The 17157-nt window shown below is 38.1% G+C and overlaps 1 protein-coding gene across 1 annotated transcript in view; it reads right to left on the reverse strand.

The window, feature by feature from the left end:
- CPQ (carboxypeptidase Q) overlaps positions 1 to 17157 on the reverse strand; it is a 145985-nt gene that overhangs the window by 48950 nt on the left and 79878 nt on the right. The window contains exon 5 of the mRNA XM_036406488.1: positions 3887 to 3998. Coding sequence (XP_036262381.1) covers positions 3887 to 3998 — 112 coding nt within the window. The remainder of the gene's footprint in view (positions 1 to 3886; positions 3999 to 17157) is intronic.

The raw sequence follows: 17157 nt of genomic DNA on the forward strand, positions 1-17157 counted from the left end.
CCAAAGGCCCTCTTCACACTGCATTACAGCTCATCCAACACCCCATGGATTCCCTCAGCTTAATGATGTGAACCTGTTGGCCTTTCCTCTCTAAAACACCTCCAGTGTCTTCCCATCATCTCTTAATTACCCCAAATAACGCTCTCAATATTGTCATGGAGATATTTGCAATTTATCACACAGACTTTGCAGACAGATTAAAAGGAAAGAGACTGGTGATTACCACAATGCTACATGTATTCTGGTAACCAGGTGTTTGCCATCTTTAAGAAAAATAAAAGTGCCTTCTTCCTGCCTCTTCTCAGATGGGCAAGTGCATAAATGCACTTGCCCATCTCTCCTCAGTCATCTATTTGAAGAGTACATCATAACTTCCTTTTCTAAATATTTCTAAGCCTCCATCAAAATTAGTTAAAATAGATCAAAAGATTAAAGCCTGCAGAGAGCTGGGCAGGGCAGCTGCTGCCAGACATCAAAGAAGACAAACTGCACATTGCACAAGTTTACTGCCATGGACACTCTGCCTGCAAGTGTAGAAGGGTAATTTCTTACGCATCAGAAATCCTCAGCTAATCACAACAGCCTTGGCTTCCCTGAAGGAAAGGGAGTTTAGCAATTCAGACCAGATCACAAACTGCCTCAGTGACTCTAAAAACGTCTTTATTCCCAGTGAAAGGAATAAGGAGTAATAACCAACTGAAATGTTCGTGTTTCTTCACATGAACAACTTCTGTGGAAACATTTCCAGTTCTTCCTTTTTTAAGCAGATCAGCCATGAAGCAGCTTGCCACAGATCATGCCTATCCATGGCATATGTAAGCTTCAAGAATTCAATTCACGCTTTTCTTTCCTTTGTGCTTCATTACACTTCATTATTAATGGTGAGAAAAGACCCCTTTGAGCACCAATAGTCAGTATGACCATTACTTAGTGATTTTTTCTGAGATTAGCTACCAGCAAAGCAAGCAGCCATGAGAGTTTAGTTGATACAGAGAACTTGATATGGATGCACTAGGAAAAATGCTTCTTTTTACTCTGGTCAGGAGATGTCTACAGCCAGCATGGCACCAACAGGTGCACAAGCTGGTACTGAACTTTAACTATACCCTGCTGAGGGGGATGTTTTGAGAGTGAAATTGCAGCTGCACAGAAAACATAGCAAGATTCACCTTGTTGAAATGTAGACATCTAGAAGTTGAAATTTGCTCTGAATTTTCTGCCTGTGCTTCCTCCCTGAAGATGGATGAGAGGGAATGGAGGGAATGACACCACCAGCAGGTACCCCCTTCCCAACATCCCACTGTGGAAGTTGAGCAGAGAGATATTACAGCTATTAGAAGTAAAGTATTCAGACAGACTGAAACTTTCCACTTGTTAGCTCTTTTACTTTCCAGAGCTAACTGAATGGTTATAACTTTAAACAGTGTTCAAAAACTACAGCAGATCACAATTGGCCCTATGCTTTTAAGGTACTACTCTTCTGAAATGTATACATGGGATTTTATATCAATAAAATACTTTCATTCCACTCTCTGCTAATATAATGCAAAACAGTTTCAGTTCAGTCTGACTTTCATGTAGTTGCCTTTTCCTCAAAAAGAAACAACATTCATGTGAAGCCAAAATGGAAATGGAAAAAAAAAATGCTACCAAATATTTGAAGACTATGTAAAACTACTCCAGATTGCACTGGACTGGAACATGTCCTTGTAGGGAGTGTGTAACTATTATGGTGTCTGAAAAGCTAGAAAACCCAAAAGTAAAACAAAACTAAAAGAAAAAAATATACCAATATAGCACAAAAATTGCCACCTCAATTAAAAATAAAAAAAAGCTAACACTGAAGATTCAGGAAATATGAGGAAGTATAAAGGTCAATACATTAAGTAACTGATTTACTTAAAAATAAAAGCAAGAACTATTAAAAGATTTACTTGAGGTAAGAAAACAAACTGTATTGCTTAAAATAAAATCTTACTATCCAATACCATAATTTTAATGATTTTTTCAAGTAATTTCATGTATTTGGTCTTAAGCCAATAGCTATTAAATGGTTTTGGGAGGAGGCTATGTTGAAAGTATGGAAGTGCATTTAAACTATAATATTCTTCAAGTGTTACATGAAATTTTCAGAATCTAAATTAAGAGGCATAATTTGTGTCTTGTCCATAAGTCATGTCCAAGGGTCACAGTGATATATCGTGATGAAATGTTATTAGACCATCACTGAAAACCCTGCTTTAATAGTGCAATAGTATTTTGCTTTCATTAACCCAAAGGACCATGGCAGAAGTACTGGTGTTATTTCTTGCTGCACAATATACATTAATATTCTAGAAATCGTATTTCGGAATGTTCATTTCAGCTTGAGGATCGTATCACCACAGCTGTAATATCAGTTATACTCTGGTAAATGCTGACACAGTTTTATGGCTACACAATGCACCATGGCTTTAAGACTCCCAGGACACAGTAAAAAATTTCTACACATGCACAGAGTCAACTGAGTTGACTTATCTTCATTTCAAATGTATTTGGTGAACTAGTGTGAGACTAAATTTATCAGCGTCCAAACAATTATCAAGCAAAGTCTCCACAGTGCAAAACACAATGCTCATTCAAAACACAATCTATGGAATTTATTTTAAATAAAAGTCATTAATTTGTTTCTCACACAATCTTCACTTTTTTTTATTTTGCTGTCCTCCTTTTTTTTTTCTTTTTTTGGTCAGATTTTAAATACAAAAGATATTAAATCTGCATTAACCAATCTACTATGGAGGCCAGTTTGTGAAAGGCCCCTTGGTTACCTACAGCTATGAAGACCAGAAGCTCTCTCCAGCCTTGTGTTCCTGCAGAACACGGGCACAACAAGAAGGGCAGAACACAACAGCTGCCCAGAACAGAGGGCATCAGCAAAGGCTCCAGCATTTCCCAGCTGAGAGAACAGCATTTCACCACAGGTTGCACAGCAAACACACAGGCTGCTACCAGAGGAAATCAAATATTTAAACAGAAGAAAGTGATGCATTTCAGTCATGCGTGAAGGGAAACCCAGTGAATAAAAATTATACAATGCCACCATGAACTTGCCCTTAAGAAACACACAACAGTTTAATTTGAATGGAATAGAGTACCCAACACAGCAGAATAACTTTCTTGTCCTTGAAGGTGGAAGAAATACAGCCAATTTTTCCAAGCATCATTGAAAAAATAATTAAAAAACACTGAAAGAAGAAGTACACTTGGATTCTTTGTAGAAGAATCCTATTTAGTTTGCTTTTAAAAGACCAAAAAAATTTAAACGGGCACACTTTGTTTTGGTTACAGATTGATAATCCAGTCATTCCAAAGCTGGGAAATTGAGAGATCAGAGGTTCAAACAATGCAAAATAAAGGAATAGGAACTCACAGGGATGTCTGATGTTCACAACTGCAGTATGCAAGCAGCTAATCACATGACAGAGCTTGTCCACAAAGAGCTCTTCAAGAAAGACTGAGACTGTTGAAGTGCATTAACTCCTTCCACTGGGAAGCAGGGAAAGATAGTTTATTGTTTAAAAGCTGCCAGGGCAGGAGCAGCAGCTGAATTTAGTTTCTAATGAATACGTTGGGCATTCCTCTTGACCACAGGTTACATTTGTGGAAAAAGGGAATAAGGAAGAAAAATGGATTCCATCTGATGAAGGAGGAAAAGTTGTTGGATATCAACTCAACAATCTAAAAAGTCTGTTTTGAACTAGTTTTTTTATACTAGTTTTAGTATAGTGACAAAATTAATATTTGTGCTCAGAGACATAGATAAAATAGAAAATCCAGTTTAGACATCATACAAAATGTCCTGGAAATGTAATGCATTAAAAATATTTTAAAATTAAAGATTTACCCAGATCCTTAATGAGTGATAGTGCTTCCCATGATATAAATGCTCCACCACCATCATCCATAGCTCCCTGCCCAACGTCCCAGCTGTCCAGATGTCCACTGACCAATACAACCTGTAAAAGTAGTTATGAGAAGACATGAAAACACTGAACCAGAAAATTCTGCTTAGCATTTAAGCATTTTAATGATCTTGTCACAAAGTTGGCATTTTCGTTTAGAACAGGAGGAAAGAAATATTTCAAATAAAATTAAACATTATTCTCTAGTTGCTGAATATTAATCTGGGATTCTACTACTTTAAACCACTATCTAAGGAAAAAACTAGATAAGCTGTGAGAAATGTTTAAATGAAAGGTTTTATCTCGTACATTACGAAAGTGCATACTTTCCAGTGATGCAGGACTACTACACTGCTGAATGGTGAAATTTTATTTCATATTCCATCTGTTTAAGCCCTTAGGCATGAAATTTGATTAATCCTATTTTTGGGTGCATAAGGAAAAAATATGAACTTAGACTGAAGCATTCCCAGAGGTTTTTGTTTTATTATATATCTATGGTACTTGTCACAGAGGACCTCTAATTTATTAACAGATCCCCTATGTGCTACAACAATGACAAGATATTTTATAGTTCATTAGTCATGAGGGTATTTTAAAACATGGTAGCCAAGTCCCAGACGGGTTTTCTGCAAAGAATGTTTTGCGACTACAGTAGAGAATAGTAGTATGGGCATCTCCAGAAACATCTACTTGCAGATCTGCACCCTTCAAATGTTGACAAGTAGCATCAGACAAATACCACAAGTGTGACAGTTCCCCAGCTGGGCCTTGAGCTGAAGGGCTGATGGATCTATGATTACAATGCAAAGTCAAGGAGGGACTAAAACTCTGAGCCAAGCAGGCAGTGTGGTAAAATGGTACAACAGCACAAAACCAAGAGCAGGATATGTTCCTGCTATAACAACTCAGCAATAAGGGAAAACTGGAGCATCCATCTGTGTTCTGTGTTCAGAACTGGCCATACACAAAGGGATGCTTCCCACTGTCTGGTTAGCTGTTGTTGAGCAAGTCTCAGAGTTGTGGGATCCAAAAAAATGTAAAAAATATTAATTCTTTCTTCCACCTTCTTCTCCCTAAGGGATGAGGATCTCCTGGCATATTATCTCATCTACCATTCATCACTGGACAACTAGTCTAGCACTGTAAATGAGAACATAATGCATTTTCCTGTTGTAACTCCTGGAGGGCAAGAGTCTATGCTGTATGCAGTAACATTGCAAGGAAGTAACTTGGAGCCCAAACGTGAAAATCTCTACTTCCTTCTTCATGTGAGATAAATCTATGTATGTTTTCACTGGTTATTAAAATTAATGAACTATCATGGCAAGGTAAAAAGTATCAGGTACTCATCATACATCAGTGTTTTTTCATCTAACCAAGCACAAACTCAGGTAACATAACTGAAATACACATAGTATTAAACAAAAGTCATGAAAAGGTCATAATCATACCCATTGAACTACCATGGGTCCAACCAGAATGCACCGATCCCCTTTAAATTTAGAAAATAGACTGTGAGATCTTTATAAATGTGTGTGTTACAAGAAACAGAACAGTCATGCCTTAGAAGCAGAAAAAGCTTTTGATTAAAGTCTGAAGAACAGCTTACTCTTTCCTTCTCGTGTGTCAACTCCCTTTTCTGGTTATCCAGCCTTAACATGTGTTTGCTTTCCAGCACAGACTCATTTTCTTGGTAGAAAATAGACATGCTGCAATCTTTATTCCAAAATGTCCCTACCTTCAAAAGTGCTTAAACTTGGATGGATGGCCCCTCTGTAAAAGCCTCAGAATTTCTCAGGGGTATTCCTGTGATTTTGTGATTTAATGCCATGACCCTCAAAGGGCCAACACAAAAGATTGCAAACAGCACATTTTCCAGGGACACTGCCCTGGAATAGAAATAACTAATAGCAACATAGCTTGAAACCAGACCATCTGAGAAAAGCAATACCAGCTTTGGAGGTAGAAATCTTCCTGAAATGAGAGCAGAGAAGAGAAATTCTCACTGTGACTGTTCTTTTTGCTTTCTTCTAAGGGAGGACTGTGCACATCTTCACACTTGCTGGTAGTGAGGGCAATGCATGAAGGAATTCTGCTCTATGTTCTGTTCATTCCTGAGCATGCAGCCCCACTGCAACCTGCCTATGCAGGGGAGAGCTCAAACACCACCACACTTTGCAGCCAACTGATGCAGATTCAATGCAGTGCACTCAATAAGGAATCCACAAATAATAATTTTTTTTTTAAAGAACAGAAAAGGCTCTGAGTGAAAACACAATTGTCTGTGGTATAAAGGACGTCTATCCACAGCTTCAAAACCACCATGTGGTTTCTTTGTTCTTAAAGCAAAAATTGGTTTTAAGAAAATAACTATTTTGTCTCCTGGGAAACAGAGCCTCAAGATTAGGTGAATTATTTAGAACAAGTTTGTAAACTCAATGAGAAACAGCCAAGATTACAATAGGATGCCTTTTCTTTAGCAGTGAAAGAACACATCACTAACGCTGTTCCCGGGAGCAATCTCAACAGTGTCTGAGAGGGAATTACTCCTTATTTCTGTGGAACAACACATTTGGCAACAGCAGGAAATTCTGAATCAGAAGAAGGTGGTGTAATCTCATTTGGGGTTACAGACTCCAATTGTAAAGCTTCCTCACCAACTCCAGAACATTACACCAAAACAGATCAAGGTTCAAGTGGATTGAGAAAGTCAGTTAATTTTATGGATGAACTTCAACTTAAATTTACTGAAGCTGTTGCCAAGAGCAATTACATAAATACAACCATTGTACCTCTATGTGAAAGTTTCTTCAAAATGGTTGTTTTTTTCAAACTATGATGTTTTTGTAGCAGCTGCTGAAATGAAAGTTTCACTGATCATGCTGATAGCCAGAGACATTCTTAAAATAAGACACAGTTATAAAATAACAAAACCTGCTGTGTTTATCTTGGTCTTTAAGTAGATGGAATGTGTCTCAGCAATGAATGGAAATATTTCTGAAATTCAGTCTAAACCACTATATTCTTTAAAGTAATACTATAAAATAATAGCATTATAATACTCTGTATGTGTGGGCTAATAACAAAGGCAGTTAAAGCTATCAAGGACATTTGATTATTGCATTTTCCACATTGCTTTCAAAGCTGTTAAGTGATTCTCAGCTCCAAATCTACACAGACACTAATAATTTATATAAAACAACCCTGTAGAAATGCCAGAAGAACACAAGCATGGCAAAGCAAGCCTTGTAGGTATCTGTAAGTATAAGTATTTGTTTTAAATAGAAATTTGTTGTGCAGAAAAACCACAAGCAACTGTACAGGACAGTACAAATACAGCAATACATATTTGCCAAATTGATTAAAAATAAATTTGGAGCAAGACAGCTTGCATGCAACATGACAATTTAAGATTAATCTTTCTTAGTTTATTTCCTTCTGCATCAGCATGATGATTTCTACAGGCTCTTTTAGTAGGTCATGTGCAGCATTTCAATCAAGCCTATTGAAATATTTTGAAAAAAAAAAATATTCTAAACACAAGAAAATTAAGAAGAGGAACCACACATTCACATACATGTGCATATGTCATCCTTTTCTAAGCAGGATGGTTTATGCCACTAAAAAATAATCTCCCATCCTATATGTAGTCACACAGGCCAATTGCATTTGTCATGCAACAACTTCATAAAATGCAGGTGAACCACCTTCTGCTTGATTAAAAAGAATTTTAAGAAATGTCTATCCCAGTTCTAGTTAAAGCAAAGGCTTCTTTCTATGCAACCATAGAGATCATAAATATAAAACATTAGGAAAGAATTACAAGCAGCATTTTCAATCACTTAATTTAATCTAGAATAACATTTGTATTAAGTTTTGAAAACCACCATGCAGAGGTATTTCATGTCCCTGAGAGAGATGTGTATCAGGTAATGCAAGAGTAATGGAAGAGTAATGATTCTTCATCTTTGCCCTTCATGGATGAAGAAGACTTCCATGGGTTCACAGAATAGGATCTTTATTGAATGAATCTGCCCATCAAAACATTTCTTGTAGAAAAGCATAGCAATAACTTTCAATATTCAAAACACTGAAAAGTACTTTTCTTTACATCTTCCTTCAGCAGACACTGAAGATAAGGAGCACCTTAACTTGCAAGAGGACAGCAAACTTAAACAAGCATCACATGTACAAAGAATCACATAACCACAGAATCATGGAATCACAGAACCAGTAAGTTTGGAAAAGACCTTTGAGATCATCAAGTCCAACCTATGACCAAATTCCACCATGTCAACTAGACTATGGCACTAAATGCCACATCCAGTCTTTTCTTAGGCACCTCCAGGGACAGTGACTCCACCACCTCCCTGGAGAAGCCCATTTCAATGTCCAATCACTCCTTCTGTGAAGAAATTCTTCCTAACGTCCAACTTAAATATCCCCCTGTGCAGCTTAAGACTGTGCTATCTTGTTGTTGCTGGTTGCCTGGAAGAAGAGACGAAACCTTACCTGCCTACACCCTCCTTTTAGGCAGTTGCAGAGAATAAAGTCTCCCTTGAGCCTCCCTTTCTTCAGGCTAAACAATCCCAGGTTGCTCAGCCACTTGTCATGGGACTTGTGCTCTAGCCCCTTCACCAGCCTTGTTGCTCTTCTCTGGACATGCTCCAGCACCTCAACATCCTTCCTAAATTGACGGGTCCAGAACTGAACACAGCACTCAAGGTGGGGCCTCACCAGTGCCCAGTACAGGGGAAGAACGACTTCCCTGGTCCTGCTGGCCACACTATTCCTGACACAGGCCAGGATGCCCTTGGCTGCCTTGGCCACCTGGGCACACACTGGCTCATGTTCAGCCTGTCAATCAGCACCCCCAGGTCCCTTCCTGCCTGGCCCCTGTCCAGGCACTCCATCCCCAGCCAGTAGTTCTGCATGGGGTATGACCAAGAGCTAAACAGGATATTAGAACCAGATCAAGCAGCTTTAGTCACAATCCAAACCCCATGCATCTCTATGCCAAAACACCAAGCTTAAACAGTGAAGTCCTCTAGACTGTAACTCGGGTTCTTTTCAACTCTTCATGTACATTTTCAGTTAAATAATGCTAGAAGTTAGTTGTTTCCTCAGGCAACAAAGGTTTACAGTGTTCCCATCCAGTTCACAATTACCTGGAAACCTATTCAAATTTTTGTGGTTTGCTTTCTCCAGTTTGCTTCCAAGTAGGTCCATCTGAAATTCTAAGTACCAAAACAAGGTCTTACATTATTTAACTGGATATTTTCCGTGCATGAACCCTCTGCCAGTGCAGGGGTATTTCTGCAATACTTACCTTAAACGTATAAGCAGCATATAAAGTTGATTTGTGTTTCGACCAAAATCAGAGGAAAACAGAAGTTAGATAAGAATTAGCACCCCAAATTTAATCCAATTTAAAAATTGCCTATAATTTCTCTCTTTCCCCACATATTCATTACTCATTTTTATTCTCACAAACATTCTCTCACTTAACAATTTCCTATTCTCTCTAGTCCAAATAAAATTTATGGCACTAAATAAACCATGACTAAAAAACTCTTAATCCCAGCTTCTCTAGACAGAAGAACCCAGCACCAAATTCAGGCCTGTGCTCCTAAGCATAAGGGAATACATTTTTAGTAATTTACACATTTGGATAGCATTACAGCTATGAACAGCCAGATGGCTTCAGTTTATAAGGACTGTGTTAACAGCATGAGAATAAAGGAAAAAAGAAAGGCAGCATATCATGTACCTAAGTAGTAGGCATATAAAACAGCTGGCAGGACTAAATTTAAGCCCATCATGCTTAACTTGCTTTCAAAACTATGACTAGATAAAGTCTTCATATACACAGATTTACAAATATAAAGTAGTAAATATGGCATGGCAATTTTAGGATGTATTAGTATTATCCACAGTAGTAGCTTCCAAATATATTTGGGAAAATGGCAACACCAAGCAATAGCATTTCTGCTCCTTACCCACATAGCAAAGCTGGCACCAGTATTCACAGCATCCTTCCTTAAAGCACTTCTTAATCTGTAGACTATATTTCCTTTCCCCCTTCTTATGGGGGCTTTTTTTGCCCTGACTCATTCTCTTCCTACTCCATCTCAAACCTTTCTCTCTTCAAGTCACACAGCAAAACAAATGCAACTCTTCCTACTTGATATTTTGTGTCCAGGCAGAACTTCATTCCTGTATGCAAACCAACATTCCTCAAGTTTTAAAATATTTATAATAGTTATTTAATTTGTATCATGCAGCAAGATTCTGTAAAGCAGTCTCTTGGCTTTTCCACCAAAGGCCTTCGAAACCTAAACAATCTGAATTTGTAATCCTGTGTGCAGCAGCACCACACTGACTGCAGCAAACACATCGCACATCATCTTCCATTCTGGAATCCAACCCAGCTCTTCCAAGAGCAGGATAAATACTTGACCAAAACTTCTCAAGCACTGCATTATAAAGATAACCATTTAAACAGTTCTTGCTGGGACACTGTGTTTTGTATACACTATCATAATTCAAGCTCAGCATTTCAACATTTGAGGAAGACAGGATGACAAAGCTGAGTGCCCATCAGCAACACAGAGTACTGAGTAATGTAACATAGTACATATGGCATGGGATTAGAGCTAAACTAACATGCAAGGTAAGTTATACACAGAATGCACAGATTTTAATATAAACTCTCCTGTATTTTAAGATGTGTGGGGCATTGCTACCAGAAGAAAAATACTTTGTCCAGTAATGCTTAAACACAAGCCTACTCTACTGATGTGTAATTTTATCAACTTCAACAGCTAAATTCAAGCATGGAGGTGTATCAGAGATATTCAGTTGTAAAAAAACTTATTTGATTAAAACTCTTTATGACAGTCTACTCTGGCCATTCCCCAAATATTTGTTTTAGGCTACAAAGATTTGTGTGTGTTTGTACTTGCTTTTAAGAAAACACTAACTGCCCCCAGTTAAACTGCAGTTAGATTAAATCATGCCCTACATGTAAATCAGGAACATCATCACATTTAGTGGATTTCATTTTGTATATATAAGGATATTTCTTCAAATTAGTTTTAGCTTTGGTGTCCAAATAATATGACTTCACTGTACAGCTCCTTTTATTAGATTTTACACACATTAGGAATGGTTTTTAAATAATCAGTCTAGCTGTCTCAACTAATTTACAGCCCTAAAGATATAGTGAAGTTCAGAAGGAAAAAAAAAAAGATTAAAACAACAACTGTCTTTTCTACTTAATATGCAGTGTATTAAGTCTTAACTTCCAGGCTTCTGATTAAATGACAGATCTGCACATGAAACAGAAGTGACTCAGTCACACAAGAATCCAACCCTATTATTGCTAAAAATCTGATTAACCTTCAAAGAGCCCCTGTGTCACAACATACAGTAAACTCTATAAAGCTGAATCTCTACTTTGTAGAAGTGATTGAAACTAAAGTGTTCTTGGAAAGTACTGCAATCAAACCTCCCTGTTTAAAGTGAATCTCAAAACCACTGAGTAGTTAATAACTAGTAGTAGTAAATGAGCTGGTATCATTTATAGCATGTATGACAGTGAAGGAGAGAATTAGTCTGAAAAGAAATTATTACTGATAAGGGAACTGTAGTAAAGGTAACAAGACATAGAAACTATATGAGCATTCAAAAGATAACCAAGTATTGAAATGACTACCATTTTCAGATTAAATGTTGGATTTTAAGACTTAGAATTTCCACATATAAGTCCTCCAGCATTTTTTATTTCCTATTCCTGAGCTGTGACATTTCAGAAATTGTACCACTCTTCATAATACTCTATTTTGAAAATAAGGATATAAAATTACATATTTCAACCCACTTCTAGAGGTTTTAAGAGGAAAAATTGTAGCAGTAACTACTTCTAAACAAAATCAGGTATCACTGAAATTTCATTTACCCTCGCATAAAGAAGATGTTGTATCTGCTTTTTGATAGTTCAAAGATCAGCAAAGAATCTCTGCAATACCCCTGCAGGAAAGCTAAAATGGCATCTGAGTTGATGTGAAGAGAGAAGCTCTCTTTTTTCTACACTTATCAAAGGAAGACTTCCCATACAATATATAGTAGATAATTTGTATAATCTAGAGTATATATTTATATATTTTTCACTTCGGGGATATAAAGGATTCGACATTATTACAGATCTAGCAATGTCCCCAAATGTTCTATCTCTGAAATTCCTTTTTTCAGATATCAAAACAAATCTCAGCTAAAATAAACACTAACATCCAATACTACTTCTTTTGCTGAAGCATTTACAAAGCCTACTTGTACACAGTGATACTAGGCATTACTAGCAAGCTTCCCTTTTTAAAACTGGTAAAAACAGTAGATTTTTCTCCAAAACAAATTACAAATATTCTTTCCTCTCAAGAACACTAGAGGACCCCTAATAAGTCAGAACCTTGCCTCACTAGCGCTGCTGTAGAGCATTGTGATGACCTAAAATGCCCTGAAAGCCATCCTGAGTAGCTACCCCTCAATTGTCCTCAATAAAATAGACTTTACAGATCCCCCAAGAAGAACGCTGATGGAAGCAAGTCAAAACAACCCTTACATGGCTGTAGGAACAGCAGAGCACTGTAAGAGAGGAGGCTTAAAAACTAACACTTATGTCCCTGTGCAGACAGCAGGCATTGTAAAAACTTGAGGTTGGAAGGGACTTCTGATTGTGCATTGATTTCCATATCCTGCTCACAGCAGAATCAACTGGTATCTGATCAGTTAGAGTTTTGTCCAGTCAAGTTCTGAAACTTCTCACATTAAAAATGCTATAACTTCTCTGGAAAAACTGTTTCAGTGTTTACCCTTAGGAAAATATTTTTTCTAATACCCATTATAACACAAGCCTTTTTAAAAAATGTGCCCTGCTGGGCTATCACTGCAGCATTCAAAAGTCAAACTGGATTTTGAACACAGTCAGCTGACAAGCATGCCTTGTGAGCCACACCTCCAGATGCTTTTATTATTCATCACCACAAACTGAACACAACAAAATTTTTGCATCTTATTACCCTGTGGTCCCTCTCCATTACACATACTAAAAAGAGTGCTAATAATGTAATCCATTCTCCCAGAATTGTCCCACTTCTACAATGACCTATCAGAGCTAGTGATGACACTTGTCCTTGTTTCTTTCTAGTGGATAGTGGCTCCAGGCCTTTCTCCTGTGATAGCTAAGACTTCTTTCTCTCACAGTTCACAGGCCGGTGTTCACAGCCTGTGACAGAGGCTTTTCTGATCTTTCCCTCTTACTCCACAAATCCTCACAAAGGTTAGGCTCTTGCCATTTCCTCCATGCCCAAAGGATTTCATTGTCTAGTATGTTCAAACACTCAATTAGTCTTTCATTTGATTACTATAACCCTTTTTTATTTTTATGGCTTATCCGACATTCCTGGCACCTGCACAAGTTTTCTTAGAATTTTGCTGAGATTATCTTCTTATTAGTTACAGGGTTTTTTTCTAAGATTCTCATTATTCATTACTGATTTTTTTCATCTGCATGTCATATTTTCTCTTTCCAATACATGTTGCTTCTAAACTGTACAATAAATGTCTCAATGCAGCACTAACTTCAGGCATTCCCGGAACTGCAGGAACCCACCATGAAATAAATCCAAAGGGAGATGGTCTGTTAGACCTGGTAATTACAAACAAGGAAGAACTGATTGGGAATGCAGTGAAGGTCTGCAGTAAATATAAGATGGTGGGGCTCAGTATCCTGAGAAGAAGGAGTAAGGCAGGATGGCAGGATGTGAGCTCTGGTCTAGGGGAAAGTAGCGTTTAGCCTGTTCAAGGACCTGTTTGTAAGAATCCTATGGGAAACAGAGCTGGAGAGAAAAAAGAGTCCAGGAGAGCTGGCTGTGTTTCAAGGATCATGCTGGGGACCAGCTGGAAAGCAGCTTGGCAGAGGAAGGAGCTCAGGGTCCTGGTGGACAGCTAATTGATCATGAGCCAGCAGTGTGCCTGTGCCATAAACAGGCCAATGGAACCCAAGCTGCATCAGGCAGAGTGCTGCTGGCAGGTTAAGGAGGGTGATCCTTCCCCACCACTCAGCACTGGAGAGACACATCTTGACACATTTTTAAGACACATCTGTGTGCTGTGTCCGGATTGGAGCTTCCCAGAACAAGAATGACATGACTACACTGGACCACAGACGTGATGGACGTGTCACTGAAACTGCACGAAAAACAAAAACTCTCCAACAACATCTTTTCAGTGTTAGAGAATTAAGGCATTACTTTACTCTGGCCAGGATGTTGTTCTGACCAGGATGTGCAATAGAAATAACTTCATCCACATATGCCTGGGTTGTGCAGTGAAAATCATTCCATCACACATGGTTCTTTACTAGATTTTTCACACATACAAACCCAAAGCAATTCTTTAGTTCAATGTTCATTGGTCCCAAATGACACAATTCTTAATATTTGGGTTCCTATTGATCCCTTCACCTTTGATGATAATTTGGTTCTCATTCTTTGACTCTTTTATTAATTTTTCCCAGACCAAGTGTCTCCAACACACCAGGGGATGATGTTTAAGGGTAATCTTTGTTAATGGTCACTTGTTTCTTGTGCATCTTCTGGCAACTCCCAGTCCATTGAGGTGTTAAGCTCACCAGGCCTCACTCAGGGAAGAGAGTCTTTTGAAAAGAAACTTCAATACCCTTCTCCCTGTGCAAAGAAGAACAAAGCCCTGACTAAAGTTAGTTTAAAAAAATTTTAAAATTGGATAATTTCCAACAAAGGCAACAAAGAGCTGGGATTGGAGAAGAAAAGGCTTCAGGATCTCATTAAGGTGTATAAATTCTTGGTGGAAGATGTAAACAAGGGAGGGAGACTCTTGTCAGTAGTGCCCACTTACAGAACAGGAGGCACCATGCAGAAACTGAAATAGAAGAAATTCCAATTAAAAATAAAAAAAAAAGCTTTTTTGCTACAAGGGCTGAAGAACATTGAAACTTCTTTCCAGAGAGTCTCTGGGGTCTCTGTCCTTGAAGATATTCAAGACCCAAGCCCTACACAACCAAGCTCTAGTTGACATGGCTTTGAGTACAGGGTCAGGCTATGTGATCTCCTGAGGTCACCTTTTGTAATTATGACACTGATTCCAGAAAGACTAATTCACATTTTCTTCTGGATCTATATATAATCCCCATTTCTTTTGCTCAGAAAATTTCATTAGAGATACAAAAAGCAGAACACAACTTGGAAATCAGTTCTACCAAAGCCCAGTATGTCCTTCAAGATCCAGATGGATAAAGTAAAACTGTAATCTTCAATATAGTATTTCACTAGCACAAGATAAAAGACTTCTTTTCTACTTAGGGTAGTCAAAATCATGGTAAAAATTAAAGTTGCTATGAAATCCATTTTATTAAATAATTTGCAATTCATTTCTAAAAGTTTTATGAACTGATGAATGAGTCCACAGAAACAGAACATTACTTGGCTTGCAACATGAAATATCTTACACTGACCATAAAAATAGTTACTTTTATATTGTATGAAACATGTCTTCAAAGTATCGACATAACTTTCAAATTACAAGTCTTCTTTCACCAGTGGTAGTCCTTTCAGTTTCTTTTTGTTGCTGATCATTAAAACAGCACTTCTACTGAGGCTTAATTGTGGACTTAAAAAATAATTCTTTCTCATTTCTACATTCATATTAGTTCATTATATTGTATTGATCTCTTTGTCAGTAAAATGGGACTAAGCAACTGTTTATTATGTAGCAATAGAGTGAATATTAACATTTATTCTTCCATTTATGACAGCTTCCATGGAAAATACTAACAAATAGAGACTTGAAACCCCTGTCTTATCTAGAAATTATTGGAACTCTATGTCTTCACACAAGCAAGAGTTCAGTCCACAATTTCTAGTACCTACCAAAGTCACATTCACAAAGACACAGCTAAGTACTTGCAAGTAACACTGGCAGATTTCCCTACTCAATTCCATTCATGTATCTCAAAAAACCAGAGTTTTGATACAAAGCAATAGCACACCCTACATGTTTATCTGTCCCTAATTTCTTTGTTTATATACTCTTGTGAAACTTAAAGTATGTTTGACACAAGTTTTCACCAAGATAGAGAAGAGGCTGATTTTCAAACTCAAACAATGTCTGCAAAAGACCAGATGAGACAACTGTTGTCAGGATGATTTCCAGGGTGGAATTTTTGCTCTAAGTTAAAAGAGCTTTGCTTTATTGGAAGCAGTAACCCAGAGGCTCTGGAATGCATTTAGAGTGCAGGGGACTTTGGTAAACCTGGTGCAAAGTACAGATGTGGCAAAGCAGGAAAAAAAAAAGACAATATGCACTCCAAGATGTTTGGCCTACTCCAAGGCTGAAAGACAGTTCAAGTGCATGAGTTGCCTGGGCTCTGTATGTCTGCTGCCTGTTACCATCTTTTAAAGCATGCACAGATGCATCCAGAGAAGGGCAACAGAGCTGCTGAAGGGTCTGGAGCACAAGTCTTATGAGGAGCAGCTGGGAGAACCAGGGTAGTCCAGCCTGGAGAAAAGGCAGCTCAAGGGGAAACATTATGGCTCTCTACAACTACCTGAAAGGAGGCTGTAGCCAGGTGGAGGTTGGCCTCCTCTCCCAAGCACTAGTAATAGGACAAGAAAAACAGCCTCACCTCGTGTCAGGGGAGATTCAGATTGGACAGTAAGAAAATTTCATTCACCAAAAGGGTTGTCAAGTACTGAAACAGGCTGCCCAGGGAACTGGTGGAATCAGCATCCATGGAGGTATTTAAAGGAATGTAGATGTGATGCCTAGGGACATGGTTCAGTGGTGGACTTGGCAGTACCAGGTTAACAGTTGGACTCCAAGATCTCAAAAGTTTTTCCAACCTAAATGATTCTATGACTTGATAATTCTATGCCAGACACAAACCAATGCTTTCCCAACACAGAATAGAAAGCAGATGGATAACTCAGAGCCTTGCAGAAATGTGAAAAACAAGTCAACTGCATTAAGAGAAAGGGAGGAGATACAAAGGTTCCTTGTCCTGCTCTTTTCCAAATCACAGTGTGATTACCACAGATGGGGGACCATAAAATGGAAGTTATCTCACTTGGAATTCGTTCAGCATATGTGAAACATTTGAGTATTCCTTAGAAGG

The sequence above is a fragment of the Molothrus ater genome, chromosome 1, assembly GCF_012460135.2.
Source record: "Molothrus ater isolate BHLD 08-10-18 breed brown headed cowbird chromosome 1, BPBGC_Mater_1.1, whole genome shotgun sequence".
Lineage (NCBI taxonomy): Eukaryota > Metazoa > Chordata > Aves > Passeriformes > Icteridae > Molothrus > Molothrus ater.